The sequence below is a fragment of the Ambystoma mexicanum genome, chromosome 7q (assembly GCF_040938575.1).
Source record: "Ambystoma mexicanum isolate Mex_15411 chromosome 7q, UKY_AmexF1_1, whole genome shotgun sequence".
Taxonomy (NCBI): domain Eukaryota; kingdom Metazoa; phylum Chordata; class Amphibia; order Caudata; family Ambystomatidae; genus Ambystoma; species Ambystoma mexicanum.
The window spans coordinates 496,328,848-496,345,841 of NC_090941.1; the positions used below are offsets into that span (position 1 = coordinate 496,328,848).

Genomic DNA, 16,994 nt, shown 5'->3' on the forward strand with positions numbered 1-16,994 from the left:
TCCTACAATATCTCAAACAGCCCTTGCTGTTGCCATGTTTGACAAATCAGAAATGTCCATCCTGTTTTCCGAGTTATCAAAAGCCCTAAAAACCGTCTTGTTGCGTTCGCTCAAGCTCCCGTACTTTTTATTGTACTCCATTTTTTGCACCTTTCTGTCCATAGTTCAGACATTTATTGTACACAATTGTAACAGCTATAACGTACACAAACATACACGTTTATATATCTATAAACACACATTCATTCAAACATACGTTAAATAAATGTTCACCCAGAAATATGCATTTCCACGTATGCATATCAAGATGTGTATACATATATATATATACACACACACACACACACATACCCCCCCCCCCCCCCCCAACACAAATATCCCTCCAAAGTGTTCCTATATCAGTCGCAGAGATATACAATGATTGGGGAAATGTACACAGCTTTTTGGCTCTGCATCCCTCTCCCAAGGCATGTATTGGCTGTATACAAACTGCATGAAAAGTTACCTTTTACTTTTAATCCGGATCGAAATTCGAACTAGAAAAAAACGTTGAAAAGCAAAGGAAGAAACAGAGTTAAGAAAATCTTTGGTATATGATGTCTGTGTATCATAGAACGTATGTAGCCATGAAACCAAGAGAAAAGAACACGCACGACTGGTATGCATGCATTAGAGATGACCTCAGAGTCCTGTTGGCCTACATCATAAATATAAACCACACCACTGAAGGTCAATGTCGCCGGAACCCGCAGAGGCCATTGTGGAGCCATAATGCACGCTGCCTGATATCGTTTTTTAGGCTTCCCATTGATTCAAAATCTGTAATTCATCGGGATAATGTCAGGACTGTTCACATATCATAAGCATGGCACAATTCCTTTCAATAACCGGTGACACAATCTCTGTTGCTTGTGAAATAACATCCAAGCATGTATCCTATAGACGTATTCAAATAAAAAACCTAAAAACAACAACTGCTCATTTAAGCATTTTAAAAACGTGATCGGCCCTTATTTGAAGAGATGAGTCTTAGATTGGAGTAACATAGTCATTGTGGACGCTGGCGCTAGTCTCTGTGTAGGCCCCGGTGTCCTCTCTGGTGACGGTGAAGGTCCTCTCGCCGGTGGCGCTGGACCGCAGCAGCTTGTAGGCAGCAGTCCGGTATTTCTTGGAGATCAGGTTGTAGAGGATGGGGTTGATGCAAGCACTCAGGTAGAAAAGCACCAAGGCAACAATATTGAAGTACTGGGAGATGTAGAGCATTCGAATATCCGCCGTGTTGCTAAACAGGATCCTGCCTATGTGGAAAGGCAGCCAGCAAATGACAAAAGACAGGACAACCACAGCTGCAAAAGAAAAGCGATAACACGGGTCAGCATCGGTGCAAGCATAGTACTTCGCAACCTGAAATTAAATTGCATTATATGGTAGAGTGCACACAAACAAGGCAGCCTTCTGTACACACACTGCTCCCACAGCTTGACAACATTCAACTCTCTAGATGACATATAGCAACACTATGGAGAACGGGCGGTCTCAAGCCGATGTTTCAAAGAGGAGAGTTAGCGCTGAGCAGTTCATGCACACAATCAGAAACGTAATTAACGTTCATGGAACACAGACATCTCGGCTGATCCGTCTATTTTACGAACCGGATTCACAAAGCGTTTTGCAATGGGATAATCGCATTCAAAAATGTTTTGTGAATCAGACGCAAATATGTAGAATGTTCCAATTCAGCCAAGTCACACATGCCGCATGCCACAGCTGGAAGTTCGTCTCCAGTTAGTTCAGAGCCACATCAGCAAGTTAGCTCAACTACAAGCCTTTTGTTGCAGAAAATTGCCTTTGTTTGACAAGGCAGTGCTGCTTTGTACATTGCTTAATCAATCCAAGACGGACATTTCACAAGATGGAAGACATTTCACCCTTATTATAGCGATCATCTGGCAGTCTTCTGGTTGCAGACTTGCGGCTGCCGACTACTGCCACTGTCCCCGACTGTGGGTGTTTGTAGCAGATGTTCTGCAAACCTGACAACTACAGCTACCATATGTCCTTGCAGCAGAATCAACATTGATTGGTTACACTAGCACTGGCTTTTGACTGCAAATGAGACTGTCTCCCTGATGAGGTGATGAGCACAGAAACCGGTCGGAGGAGAACATCGGTAGCTGTGGAGGTGAATTGTGCAGGGAACCAGAGTGCGCCCCCTCCTTCCATTGAGTGCTGTGTGTATATATATATATATATATATATATATATATATATATATATATATATATATATATATATATATTCCAAGGCCTGCGGTAGCGCCCGTGTAGTTATGGTTAAGTTCCTCAACTCATAGGAGGAGCACTTTGTGGGTGGCTTATAACTTCGCTCCCCCTGGACGAATCCTTACCAAACTTTGCAAAAAATGTATATGGCCCGCTCTGAATTTTACTGGTAAATTTGATGAGGTTTCGACAAGGGGGGGGGGCAAAGTTAGAGGGGGTCCTACATTTTTTTTTCCATAGATGCAATGGAAACAAATGTTTGCTCACGTCTACTGCCTAATCCGCTGGATGGATTTTCACCAAATTTGTGGCAGGAGCGGCGGCTTGGTCCCGAAAGCGTGCTTTTGTAAATTTAGTGTAATTCCATCCCGTAGTTTTCTTTAAAACGGGCTAAAAGCAGGTAAAACAAATTTAGTGATATCTGGGTTCGGTCCGTGGACCCATTTCCCTGTTTGGTACGCAGACAGGAATCCTATTGGCCTAGAGGGCGACGTGATGTCAGCGGACATCGGACACGCCCACTGATTGGATGGTGAAAAGTGTGAAGTGCGTCAGATTTTTGGAAACACCTGCCATGTTCGATTGGTTTCACGAACAGCCGCCGGTGTCCGCGGGCATCGAAGTAAAAACATATTAAAAAACACAACATTGCACTTGTCAAATTTATCAAACAATCTCTGGGGAGGTGATGGGGTGATGAGGATGGGATGGGATATGGCCGTAAGAAGCCAAAAAACAGGTGTTTTTCATCCCCGAAGTCTGCGAACACTCCGGATGTTCGGGTTCGGTCCTGAGATGTTCCCGAACACTTCGGATGGTCAGGGACATCTATGCCTATTTCTACATTACAGGGATGGTGAAAAGCAATTTTTGGATGGCTTATTACTTTGACGCCATACAATGTAACTGCATGGAATTCTATTCTAGACCTGATTCTGAATGGTTTTGCAAAGTTTGGTGGGATTCTGTCAAGAGGGGGCAAAATTAGAGGGGGAGTCCCAAATATTGTAAAGGCTTATAAATGTGGTGCCATTTCACAAATCTACACGAATGTGTGCAAAAACATTTTACATCTAGATATAAATGTTTGTGCAAAGTTTGGTGGGATTTTGTCAAGAGGGGGCTAAATTAGAGGGGGGACTAAACATCTTTAAATGGCTTATACCTTTGTTGCCGTTTGACAAATGTGGACAAACGTTTCCAGAAATATTATAGACCCAACCTTAAATGTTTTGTGTAAAGTCTGGATAGGTTTTGTCAAGTGGGGGCTAAGTTATATGAATATTGTATGTACATACATTTTGACACTTTTGAAAAAATAAAACAGATGGATTTCAAGCAAACTCATGTGAGGAGCATTGGCAAGGATCTTAAAGCATGGTTTTGCAAATATGCCTGTGTGTCATAATGTAGGTAGAAAAAAACAGTGATATACTTTTGGTGACTGAAGTATAGCCTGCGGCCATGGGCAGTGGCCAGATTGTCCGGGTCATGGCGGCATAAGGTCATGACCCAGACAATCTGGCTACTAGTCATGACCACAAGGGATGACAAATGGGGTCAAAGTGGCCATGTCCACCTGGGACCGGCAATATGTGGTAAAGTTATCCGAAAGTGGGATAGGTTTGAAAGGGAATATTATACATACACATAGGCAATCGTTGCAGCATGCACCATGCACCATAGAAGTACAATATTTTTAATATAGTAATTTTGGAAAGTAAAAAAATGAATGCTACATTGGAGTTTTGAGTATTGTTCAACATGGAATAAACAGCTAACAATTCAAAACTTACCACACACTTGTGTTAGTACAAACAATAGCTATAAAGACCCACAATACCTACAAATCAGAGGGCTATACAGGGAAACTAAAGTAAGGAAGAAAGAAACAACATCACCAGAAAATCTCAATAAGATTAAAGTTCATCTGCATGTAAACTAACTAATTGTGTGTTTGAGGTGTGCTTATTACCCCATGTATATGCACCATCAGATAAGACGAAACGCTAAGCAAACTACTTTAAGAACACATGACAAGGTTACTGTCTAGATATATAGTACCTTTTGAATTTACATATTCTGACTGTCAATGAACAAAACCACCAGGTCTAGATATGTCAGTGAATAAAAACAAGTGGCCTAGATATGTGATGTCATCAGTGATGTCATGAATGACATTTGTGATGTCATCTTTGATGTCCTGGGTGTCCGTCTTAGCAGTGCACAGTGGTGGCGCGAATTATGGTTGCTTAGCTTACCATGACTGGTGAATTTCCGGGGTTTTTCAGTTTTACTTGCAATCATAACATCCCATTAAAAAAGATTTTCACTGAATTTGATAGGTTTTTATTAGTGTAACTTAAACATAACATCCCTTTGACAATGTTTTTTCAGTGAATTTTATGGGTTTTACCAGTGCACCCTAATTTTGTACAACTTCCTAATATCACACTTAACCCTAATATAGCTGCATTTTCAGCCGATGTAGAACGTTTTAACTTAAAAAGGTGCCATTCCCCACCTCCAAGCAACATTTTTAACACTAAAGGTTTTGCAACATTTTCCACTGTTATTGTGTTCGCCGATGTTTGCGCATATCTGACGTCACCACAGACTTTCCAGACAGTGTCACGTGACCTTGTGTACAGGCGGAATGATGACATGTTTGCGAACGCATCCATAATTTGAGCACGGGTTTGTGCTTTGCATTTTCAGCTGATCTAGTTTTAAGATGAAAATGTACCCTTGCACAGCTCCTGCATCTATTCTTACTGATTATCCATTTGCAATTTAGGACACAGCACATGCTTGAAAGAATATTAGCACAAATGCTATTTATCTTCAGAAATGGCATCAGCTTTTGCCATCCCTCCTCCCCAGGAGCCACCACCACAACCAGCTGGATGGGCTAGATAATGGAACAAGTGCAATAATTCAGAAAACAATCCAGAGGATCAGGATGATGAGGTAGAGGAAATGCCTACCTCTTGCACTCAGAGAGCATCATAGGTGTGGCAGTTCTTTACCACGGTTGTGGATGTACCAAAGGCTAATGCTACCAAAGAAAAATGCACTGAGTGTACTCAGTCGCGGACAACCTGGGCAGTACTCCAACGGGACCACCTCCATGCGACGCCATACCAAATCCAACCACCGGGATGCTCTGGGAAAGGTTGTTCTTTTCTCGGGAAGTAGTAGGACGGTGCACATCATCCTATAGGATGGGGAAGCGCCTGCGTGGGTCCGCCCACGCCTCCGATAATTAAGAAGAAGAAAGAAGTAGTAGGCTGTCTTCTCGTCCTCATCTTCCTCAACCAATACTGCCACCACACAGGCTACTCCTGTGGGGCACGAGATCCCACTAGCTACCTTGCAAGCCATAAAAGAGGCTGTTGATCCATATCTTTCGAAAAACAACTGAACTCTGTATATACTGCAACTCACCACTCTGCAGGCAGGAGCAATTTTCCCCTGCCCCTCCATATCTGTGCTTGCTGCCCCTTCCCATGTTTCCCTCCCCACCTTACTTCCTGGCCTCTCCTGCAAAAAACGTAAAAAAAATGTAAACAATTCTAAATAAAAAAACACCAAAAAAGGTTCCTTTAGCAGCCACCTTTCACAGTAATGAAAAGAAATAAAAAAAATAAGCTTATAGACTCCATCAACTTTACATTTTTCTGTAAAGTAGTTAGACTCAATAAGATTCTCCAACATTGTGATTAGCATTTTCTACTATGCTAATGGAAAAAATTGGAAAATTGTATACGAGAGAAAAAGAAAAAAGTACAGAAAAATGTTTCTGTCCCAAATACTTTTCTCTAGCATACAATACGTTTTTGCTTTTTGTTTTATTGGTTAAAACTTAATTCAACCTTTAACAAATTTATATTAAAACAATTTCATCCACAGAATTCATTTTCAAATAACACAATCAGGAAAAAAAAGAAAAATGAAAGAAAGGCAAACTTGATAATCCATGGCCCTTCATGACTATCCGTGGTCTTCGCAGTCCCCTGTTTAGGCCATGCTTTATTAAAAAACCCAGATTGCACGTCCACCCCATCGCCCATCTACCCTTTTTACTGTTATGTTTGTAGCACTCCCTCGTTGCCTGCTTTGAAACAGTCACACATACATGCTCCAATCAGTTAAAAAAAAACTCTACAGATAACCCTATTAACATATTAAACTTGCACCCACCAATTGCCACTTAACAATGTTCTACAAATCTTTTCCATATGCATTTCCCTTGCTTATATAAAAAAAGATTGTACATTGTAAATTGTGCTGCTATAAATGCACATATGCATTGTGCAGTAAAAGTGCATGAATGGAAAGAGGAGTAGGGATTACCAAGTGCTCATAGAAGCCCAGAAGGAAAGTGCCAAGTCATACCAAAGTGGGAGGCCACAAACTACCTGCTTGGGCAAAGGCATCCCAAGGTTGTGGTACACAGCCACCAGGCGGTATACCCGGAAGGGCAGTGCTGAAGGGTGGAGGGGTGTACTGATGTCGACTAGATATAGGACCTAGAATCTGTGAGGTTTATGAGGGACCAGGCCACCAGTCTCAGTGGCAGTGGTATTAGCAGGCAAGGGATTAAGTAAAACAAGAACACAAAAGCAGAGTTTTCAGATGTTTTAAAAACTTAATCAAGTTCAGTTCAAGTATAAAATGAGTAGGAAGGTTGTTCCAAAGAGAGTTACCAGCCGAAGACAGAGACATACCTCCCGCTCTCTGTTTCAAAAAGCATTTGACAAGCAGAGTATCGGAGTTGCAGCAGCAGAAGGGTGTAGCAGGGAAGTATTTAGGGGAACAAACTTGGACATATTGTAGTCCTTACAATTAGCAAGAGCCAAAGTACACATTTTAGGGCTGCAGCGATACCATTCCTGAGCTTCAGGCCAAGGATAAGTCTTGCAGCCCTATTCTAACATTGTTGCCCATATTACCTATGACTACTGTTTAATCGGACAATCTCATCAAATATTCTGTCAACTGTTGAATCTGCTCCAAAAACTCTACAAGCAGTTGGCTGATTGCAGGATGATTGACAGGATTCCAGATGAATACAAAAGTGTTATTCTTGCGCCAAACAAGATGAGGATGAGTTTCAAGCACATAGTAAAAGATCAAATCCTGTAGATTGTGAATGTCATCACTCAACAGCACCATCCGTACTTTCAACAAGATGTTCAGGTAGCAAGCAAATCTGCTCACAAATTTCACTTATCAGCCAATTTATCACAGGTCGATTCCTGGGATCTCTCAGAAATACACGAGTATTGGTTTGTCGTCCAACAAGATAAGGATGCTCTTCAATCAAGAAATAAAAGACCTTTCCAAGCAGTTTGTGTGCATCTTCGTCAGATATCACCATCTGCATTTTCTGTACTATGGCTGTGAGCAGTCTCCTCACGATTGGACCCTTTTAGGATCTTGCAGGAACACGTGAATGTCAACAGTTCTCCCAACCAGCGCAGGATATGCACGAAGAATAAAGAAGAAAACAGCAAGAATGATCAGATTATTGTTTCCATTAGGCACTACCATGGGTGCCTCCAAAGAGAAACTCAGTAAGAAAGGAATCATTGAACTGCTCCCTTTTCCATTCGTCAAAGATGAACTCAATATTTGGAATTTTCCTTCTTCTGGATCTCAATGCTTCCCAGTCCAATGTTTTCACAAATTTCTGTGGCTCAAGAACAATAGCTTGTTCACTCCTTGCATAGCGGGCTACAAAGAGTGTCTCGAAAGAACCACAGTCCAATGTACTCTTTATCTGTCTACTGGACAGTCTCTGCATCCTTCTTCCTCGTCATCGTTCTAGTCTGCACATGCTGAACTTCTTCTCTGTGGCTTGCTTCCAAATGGGGTGGGGGGGTGGGGGTCTCTCCAGTGTAGACTTTCACATCTCCCAGGTGCAACCAAGCGTGTCTCCCTAGGACCTTTACTGCCAAAGGAGTGACATCTTCCACTACAAAGGACCATTAAATCTGGGCTGGTGCCATTTGCGGCTAAAGTTCCTGAACAAATCTTGATCTCCGAAAAACAATTTTGACAAGAATAGTTCCTTAGTCTGACACCCCGTCTGGTTGACTTGGTCTGAAATGACTGAAATACTTGTAGTCATACATGTCAAGTAGGCACGAAACTCTTCTCTTAACAATTCTGCTATCGTCTGGGCATCACTTCTAGTCCTCGATGGAGGAGTGAGAGGAGTTCTCATTCACCTCCCCGTTACTAGTTCATGGGGCGTGAGGTGATGATCAGAGCCTGGTTGATTCCACAGTGCATATAATGCAAGAGGCAGGCAATACAGCCATTTTTTTCTCAACGTTAGCTTTAGCTTGGCTATCCTTTGCTTGAGCAGACCGTTGAGTCACTCACACATCCCATTCGCTTGCAGGTGATGCTGAGCAATAAGCTAATTTGCTGTAACACTTAATTCACAAAATGTGGGCCATTATCTGATCTCAACACCTAACATATTCCCCATCTAGGAAATGCTTCTCAAACGAAAAATTTCACAGCACAAGTGGCATATGGGTGTGTGCATGGACCAGCCTTGATCCGCCTGGAAAATGGGCACACCACCACTATCAGATATCTGTAACCATTACAAAGTTGCAGCATGTCAACATAATCAATATGTAAATGCTGAAAAGGACCATTTGATCGAGGTATAACTCCTCTGACTGTTCGCAGCGTGTGCCCAGCAGTAAACTTTAGACATACGATACAATTTACAGGGGTAGTGTAGCTGTTCCAACGCCACCCTTAATAAGGCTACAGGCATTGCCGGTTTACCAGTGCTTTCCTGTCGCCACAGTGCATCAGAAGGGAATAAAGAACACCCCCTCCGTGTCCACAGGTCTTTCTTGTCTTGTGGGGCACCACTTTGAACTTCCATCAATTGTGTCTTCGATAAATTATTTAAGCTTTCATTTACAATCATCATCACCACCATTCTTTCTTTCACATCAGGCGTATCAAAACTCATTATATCAGGTGAATATGCAACTCTTTTTGCTTCTTCGTCTGCTGCTTGGTTTCTGTGTGAAATAAAGTCTGCTCCCTTAGTGTGCGCTGCACACTTGACTAACGCAAGGGCTACTGGGAGTTGTAGTGCTTTAATAAGTCTGTCCAATAAAGCAGTGTGTTGCACTGGAGTGCCGTCTGCTCGGAGGAAGCCCCTCCTTCTCCAACGCGCTAATGCTGCGTGCACTGTTGACGTAACATAGACGTAGTCACTATACACAGTTACTTCCTGGTCTGCGTGTTTCTTGAGCACGACAATCAGCGCCACTAATTCTGCAGCATGTGCTGAAAAGTGAGACATAGTCTTGCACTCGCCATTACTTCAAATTCCCCATTAGCCATGTGCCTTAGCATAGCGGCGCCTGAATATCTTTGCCCATCAGTTTGATAGATTTTTGAAGAACCATCAATGAAGAGAATCTCCCCGCTGCCAAAGCATTTTCTTTTACCCTCTGGAACTCATCATAGAATTCCTCGTATTTTGAGCAATCAAGTACATGCTCGTCAAGCCAGTGGTTCAGCTACAAAGGTGGCAGGGTTCACTGTTTTACATCTTACTATTTTAATCGCTGGATTCAATATAACTACCTCATAAGCAGAAGCTCTTTGAGACGTCAATGTACCTTTAGGTTTCTCTAGAACAGCAAAGAATGCATGTTCAACAAACAACGCCATGGAACACCCCATTACTATACTGGCAGATTTATCAATAGCAAACGTGGCGGCTGCCAAAGATTGCTCGCAAGGGAAGTGACCCTTCATTAATGGGTCCAAGATACCACTGTAATATGCTAGAGGCTTGTACCCCAATGTAGTTCTCTGCATGAGTACTGCCGTCATAACTGTTCCATTTGTGTGCGAGAATAAAAATAATTCCTCAGAATAATTAGGAATCCCTAAGACTGGAGCTCTGCAAAATGCCTTTTTTAAATCATCAAACCCTTCCTCCATTTCCTCAGTCCATACATACATACAATCTTTTCCTGGCTTTGTTGGGCCTTTTTCAGTGCCTGCAATATGGCCTTGTGTATGAACTAAAATGAAATACCCATGCTCATATATAACTGCACAGTCCCAAAAATTGCTGCATGTGCTTTATCGTGTGCGGTTTTGCAGTTTTCAAAATTGCCTCAGCCGTTTCAGGTGTGACTTTCTTTCCTTCATGCGAAATTAACTGACCTATGTATAACACCTCTTCTTAGCAATACTGCAATTTCTCCATGTCCACTTTGTATCCTTTCTTGGCTGAAATAATGATTAGCTGAACGGAGTCACGTTTGCACTCTTCCTTAGATATACTACAGACCAAAATATCATCTACGTATTGCAAAACAACACTTGGCAAATCAATATTGCTTAAGTCCATCTGTAGGACTCTATTGAAAATCGATGGATACTCACAATACTCTTGTGGTAATCTTGTACTTTTCAGTTTAGTCTAACAGAACGTAAATTATGTCAGATCCTGAGAATCTTTTTGCAACAGGATTGAGAAAAACGCATTTTTCAAATCAATCTCCGTCAAATATGGGGGAATACTACATAAGATTGTCAACGGATTTGGAACTAGAGGAAACTCAGCCTCTACAATTTGATTAATTGGGTGCATGCCTTGAATTAAATGCCACGACCCTCCCTTAGATTTTTTAATAGGGTACACTGCGGTATTGCATGGTGACTCTGACGTCGCTAAAATGCCTTGATCCATCATGGCGGATATCGACTTAAAAATACCTTTGTCTGCCTCTCGAGAGATGGGATACTGCTGTGCTCGAGGTAAAATTGCTCCTGGCTTCAGTCTAATCTTAACTTCTCCAACCCCCTTTAACAGGCCTATGCCGTAAGGGCCCATAGTCCATAGTGAAACTGGCACTTTCGCCATTTCTGAAACAAAAAATGTGGGGCGATGTCGCACTATCATCATTTTTTGTGGAACCTTGCGTCTTTCTGCCCTAACCCAATATGTAATGCTCATTTCGAACACTACTTCGTCATCGGATGGGTCATCTTTAACTAAATCTTCATCAGTGACGTCAGTTAATCTGTAACCCTCTCCAATAGCAATTACTGTACTCCATGATCTGCCATTGTCATCAAATCCTATGAGCATGGTCAAGACCTTTGTACTATAGCTGCTTGTAACTCCAAGGGAAAAATCGGTCCCCCTTCTTCGTCCATGGGAATTTCTGGCCTAAAAAGGTATGCTCACCCACTAAACCGGGCAGCCATGTTAAAAGGAATGCGTACCCCATAATGAAATATTCTGGTTCTAACGGTACTCCTCGTATGGCTATTTGTCCTGTAAATGCCATAATGAATTCATTCACATTTAAATAATGTATTCCAAGCGTTACTTCGTCATTAAATCTCGACCCAATATATTAACTGGTGTCTGTTTTGAATACAACAATGGGACAGACATATCACATTCTCCTATAAAGACAGGCAATTTTTCAGTAAAAGGAACTCTACTTGTAGCTCCTGTGAAACCTTGGGCATTCATGGCATTTCCCTCTCGTATACATGAACAAGTTTCTCCCGTTTCTACCAAAAAAGAAAAGGATTTACCTCCTATCGTGACGTCAACCCTTGGTTCCTCTTGAGGATTTGGCAGTACTGAACACATCAAGTCACCCAGTGAGCTGTCCTATTGTGGGTACATACTTATTCCTCTTCCTGTGGAGTTAATAGCTGTCCTGTGTTTGTGCCCTGCTGTATCTGCATGGGTATGTGCTGTGACTTTGTGGCGGATTCAATGGTGCTTGCTGTGGTTGCAAAGCCTGTTGCATTCTCAGCGCTTGTGTTTGATACACTGTTTGATCTTGGGCAAACCTTTCCCTACTTTGTCAGCCATATTCAGGTGGATAAGCGGACCCCCCTCTTGAGAAGTGCCCATTCTGTACATACCCTTGGCTCCCACATGTTCGTGCTATGTGCCCTGTCATTCCACATGTCCAACATACAGGAGGGAGTCTTCTGACTTGTCCTGCCTGCATGCCCTGGTTATCATTCTGCATAGACTGAAACCCATCTTGGTTACTCTGAAAATTCCCTTGATTATTCTAAAAGCCTCCTCTTCCGCGGAAGTTTCCCCTACCTTGTGGTATAAATCCATTCCCTCCATGATCAAACTGCCTTTGGTTATTGACCTGTGGCAGACCTGCTACTGGCTGCGATCCTGACTCTTCTCCACTAGTTAACACTGCCCCTTCTATAGCATACTCCGATAGCTTCTTCTGAACTAACTTAGCCTCCTCAATCTTCCTACCATCGTCTCTCTTTTGATTTTTCTCCTGCAACAATCTGCAATGATGAACTATTGTTAGCTGTATTTATGGCCATGGTTTTGCTTCCAAACCCACCAGTTTCTTGAGCTGTCTCTGCACCTTGTCTGGTAGCCCTTGACATAATATATGATAGAACACAGGTATAGATTTTCCCCATGGCTCGCGCGTTTCCAAAGACCACTGCTCTTGGAAATTCTGAATGTATACAAGTGGATCCTCCCCTTCCTGCATCTTACATGCCATTATATCGCCCATATCCAACGTATCAGGATATTGTACTCAAAGCGCTTTCCAGACTGCCGCTCTACAATTATTAAATGGTGCCCCGTCATTAGCTGTGTTCTAGGCAGTGACACCTGCGTATCCTGCTCTCGACCAAATGTCATCAGCTCTCTCCCCAAGTATAGCTGCTAGAAGACCCTTAATGTCCCCTATAGCTAGTGTATTGCCTCCTGTTATCCTCTCTAATTCATAAATCCATTTTCCGGCACACAACACCAGACTCAGGAGTTTACACCTTAGATTATCCTTATCCATTTGGGGCCATGGTATATACTGTGGTCTGACTCCTCCTTTTTCTAACAACGGGAACTTCGATATCCCAAAACCGCACTTGTCTCCCATCGTCTGCCTATCCATAGCAGGGACAATGGTTCCACACCATCTTCTTCCCGGTAGTGACCTTAGCATGCTCACATAAGGTGCTGAGTCCCCTCTCACACTTTGGGATCGCCCTTTAAGTCGATCTGGCCACACCAGAGACTCTGGTGTCCTCGGTTTAGGTAGGTCCAGATCTGACCATCTTACTTCCCTGTCTGTCGGAGAACATCCTTCAGGACCACATGCATTAGCGCCCTCCTCACGGAAAGTTTCTCTGTCTTCATCTGACATATCTAGTCCCCAACTAGTGTGGCTTCCCTCTTTCTCATCTCTGTTTAACATTAGTTTGTCCGAAGACAAGGCTCTGTGCTCAAGGCTAAACAAACCTCCCTCTTTGCCTCGTGACTGAGCAACTTCAAATCAATCGTTTTTTTCCTTTATTTTTTTATTCACTCATGGTCCTCATTTCATGATAAACTTTATCATTTTTTTCTCCAATGCTTCTTATATCCAAATCATCCTCTAAATCTGCCTTAGACGGTCATGGCATTGTTTTGTGTGTAGGGAAGAATTCTTCTATTTCTTCCCATGCTAGTACTGGATTCGGTTCCATTAATTCTTTTTCAATGTGATCAATGTTGCATGCCCTTTGCCTTCTCTTTCATTCCATTTCCTTGTCAAACTCTCTTTGTTTCCTTGCTTCCTCGTCGACTTTTTCCTCTTCCTGTTTTTTCACCTCTCTTCTCTTGTTTGCCCTATGCACTTCTTCATCTCTGCGTCTTTGCATTCTTTTATCTCTTAATTTCTGTTCCTCCTCTTCTTCTCATTTCTTTTCTAGCTTATCTCGTTCTTCGATTGCTCTTTGCCTGCTATCATATTTTCTCTGTTCTTCTGCTCTCTCCTGCTTTTTCAATGGTTCATCTTGATACAGTTGTCCTCGTCTTTGTCTACTCTTTCTTTTAGTTTCATCTTCCTTCAATTGTTTCTCTCGTTCTTTGTCTTTCTTATCTTGCTAGTCCTCATTTTCTTTTTTTCTTACTTCCTCAATGCTCTTTCCATCAAGTTTGAGCAATATCTGACCACCCATACATCCGTTCTGTATGAGCGCTACCTTGTCAGTTTTGTCTTTTTCTCCTTTCCATCTTCTTATCTCTCTCTCTATATCTAGAGACATATCTGTTCAATCACTTCTCTCCTTGTCCCGTGGGACTTTAGGGATCACATCTCTTTCTAGAGTCTTTTCTGGACCCTCGTCGCTGTTATGTGCAGGCGACTTATATGTCGGGTTGCTATACCCTGTCGTTGCCTTAAGATCTCGTAAAGGATATAATCCTTCATCCTTTGGATTATCACCATTTGCTTCAGGTGCGGTAGGGGGAGCAGAAGGCTCAGCACGCCCCTCTTAACACTGGTTAAGCATTCAGTCTTCAGGAGGTGGGACTTCCCTTTCCTCCTGGTACATCTTCCAAAGCTCTAAGCAAGCTAACCTCGTTTCTAGCTTCTTTCCCATATATGCTGCGTGCAAGTATGTCGTCATGTGTTGCAAAACTCCTTTAGTCAGTGATCCCACTTGTGGCCATTGGATGAACATCTGCCATGCCCTTGGCCCATTCTGCACTGTACTGTTTGAGCTTGGGTGCGTGTTTTGGCAACTGTCTGCACAAGTGTATAAGCAAAGTTATATCCTCCATCACTACTAGGTTACAATTGACTTTCACTACTTACCGTTATTTTACATAGATAAACGTTTTCCAGAAAAATAATACAATATGAGCGTGCACCAATTGTTGCAGCTCCAAACCTCTATGTCACTTTACTTCAATCTACTTATTCAATGAATATCATCGGTCAACTAATAAATAATTACATTTCAACTCTCAATATTCTCTACCTTAGTCTATTCATATATAATATACAGACAGACAAACTAAAAAACTGGCCAGCCCACATAAATCTTTATCAACGCTCCTCATGACTTTTCCTGCCCCTAATAATGACTCTGATCGGAGCTTGAACTGTCCTTTTTAACGACCCTTGATCGTTTGTAGCTGTAACATTCACCTGGTATCCACGGGGCCGTCACTCAGCCTGTTCTGACCTCTTACGACCTCGAACCCTTCCCTGGAGGCTATTCGACTGGAGACTGGGCCTGAAACACAGGATTGGTAGAGTGTAACTCCCTATTGTCACCGTGTGATATACTGTCATGGTAGTGTGCATCAGCATGTCAGCAATGTCTTGCCATATTTCCTTTCCCCACACTTCCTTTGCATGAATTTTCCATCCATTCTTTTTCCAAGTCGGCAGCCAAACTACCAACCCATTAGCAACAGACCATGGCAACTGCCAGGCTGTAACGCTCACCTGGTATCCACGGGGACGTCAGTCACACTGTTCTGACCTCTTATGACCTCAAACCCTTCCCTGGAGTCTACTCGACTGGAGACTGGGCCTGAAACACAGGATTGGTAGAGTTTAACTCCGTATTGTCTCTGTGTGCTTGAACCCCTTCTTCCCCGGGGTCCAACCCTTCCCTTTGATCCACAGCTCACCTTGTTTTCTTGGATAGTGTGCTCTCCATCCTGCCTTCAGCGCAGGGGCGCGTTGATTGATGCGGGCTCATTGCTGCCTAGTTACTTCACTGGCAAGAGTCCGACAGGTAAGTATAATGAGTCTTTTGAACAGTTCTCTAACTTCATTCCTTTCCTTCCTTAGATGATGGCCGGCGTCCGGGGATGGCGGCGTGCTGCTGAGATGAGTAGCGCTGAAGGTGAGTGAGAGCACTATGCGCGATGCACCCCTTTTGTATTTGCATTGAACTGAGTTATTTTTCTGTGTCTTTTAGGTGCCGCAATGTTTTCAGTGTGGATGCCGGTTATGAAGAACAAATGCGGTGGGTAAGCGCGGTATGCGGCGCCTCTAGATGTTTCCACACTAACCTGGAGTGTCTTTTCCCTCTTGTAGATGGATGAGAAGTTCCGGAGACAGAGTTCCCCCAGAGTGGCTGGGATTCAGGTAAGCGTTTGAAGCTCGTACAGTATTTAAAAATAAGCGAAGATTTCCAGAATGCTTACTAATGCCTTTTTTCTGTTCTCTTCCCTTTTCCTTAGGAAGCAGTGTGCCGGGATGGGAATGACACCGCTGAAGATGCCCGCAGAACAGAAGGAGCGATGACTGATGGGCACAAGCGCCGCAAGGTAAGGCTGTTCCTAAAGGTGTTCTTGGTCTTGCAGGAGATGAGCGCAGAAGAAAGATGCAGGCCTACTGGAGACCGATCCGAACACGGTGAGTGTCACGCTGCAGGTGCAGAAAACGCAAAGCATGTTTCTCAGGGTGTGGCTTAAATAGTCTCTGGGTATCCCAGGTGCCTCTGGGCTGAACCACACCCAAAAGACTAGACCGCACATGCAGTCCGAAATATGTGGGGGCATCCATCTTGTCCCCATTAATGCACTACAAGTCCAATCCCCAATGTTATCCTATGGAAGTGAGTGAGTCTGGTGCCACAAGCGCCAAGTCTGACTCCAAGTGGGTCTTTGGAGGGATGGAGAGGCCCTTGAGGGCCATGTAGGTGATCGTGGCCTGGCTCGAGCCTGACATCTTGGAGGGCTGGGGACATGAGGGGCAGGAATCATGACAGTAGTCTAGGTACGTCCAGTTGGACTTTAGGACAAGTTCCTTCTAAATGTCCTTGACGTAGGATTCCGGGCTTATTATATAGATCGCTCCTCGTCTATATACCTTAAACCATGACGCTCTTCATCTTAAACCATGACGCTCT

The 16,994-nt window shown here is 43.1% G+C and overlaps 1 protein-coding gene across 1 annotated transcript in view; it reads right to left on the bottom strand.

The window, feature by feature from the left end:
* Window positions 1–474: 474 nt before the first annotated feature.
* The window catches only part of MLNR (motilin receptor), a 170,631-nt gene continuing 154,111 nt past the window's right edge, over window positions 475–16,994 (bottom strand). Inside the window, exon 2 of the mRNA XM_069640668.1 lies at window positions 475–1,346. Coding sequence (XP_069496769.1) covers window positions 1,030–1,346 — 317 coding nt within the window. The 3' untranslated portion in view covers window positions 475–1,029. The remainder of the gene's footprint in view (window positions 1,347–16,994) is intronic.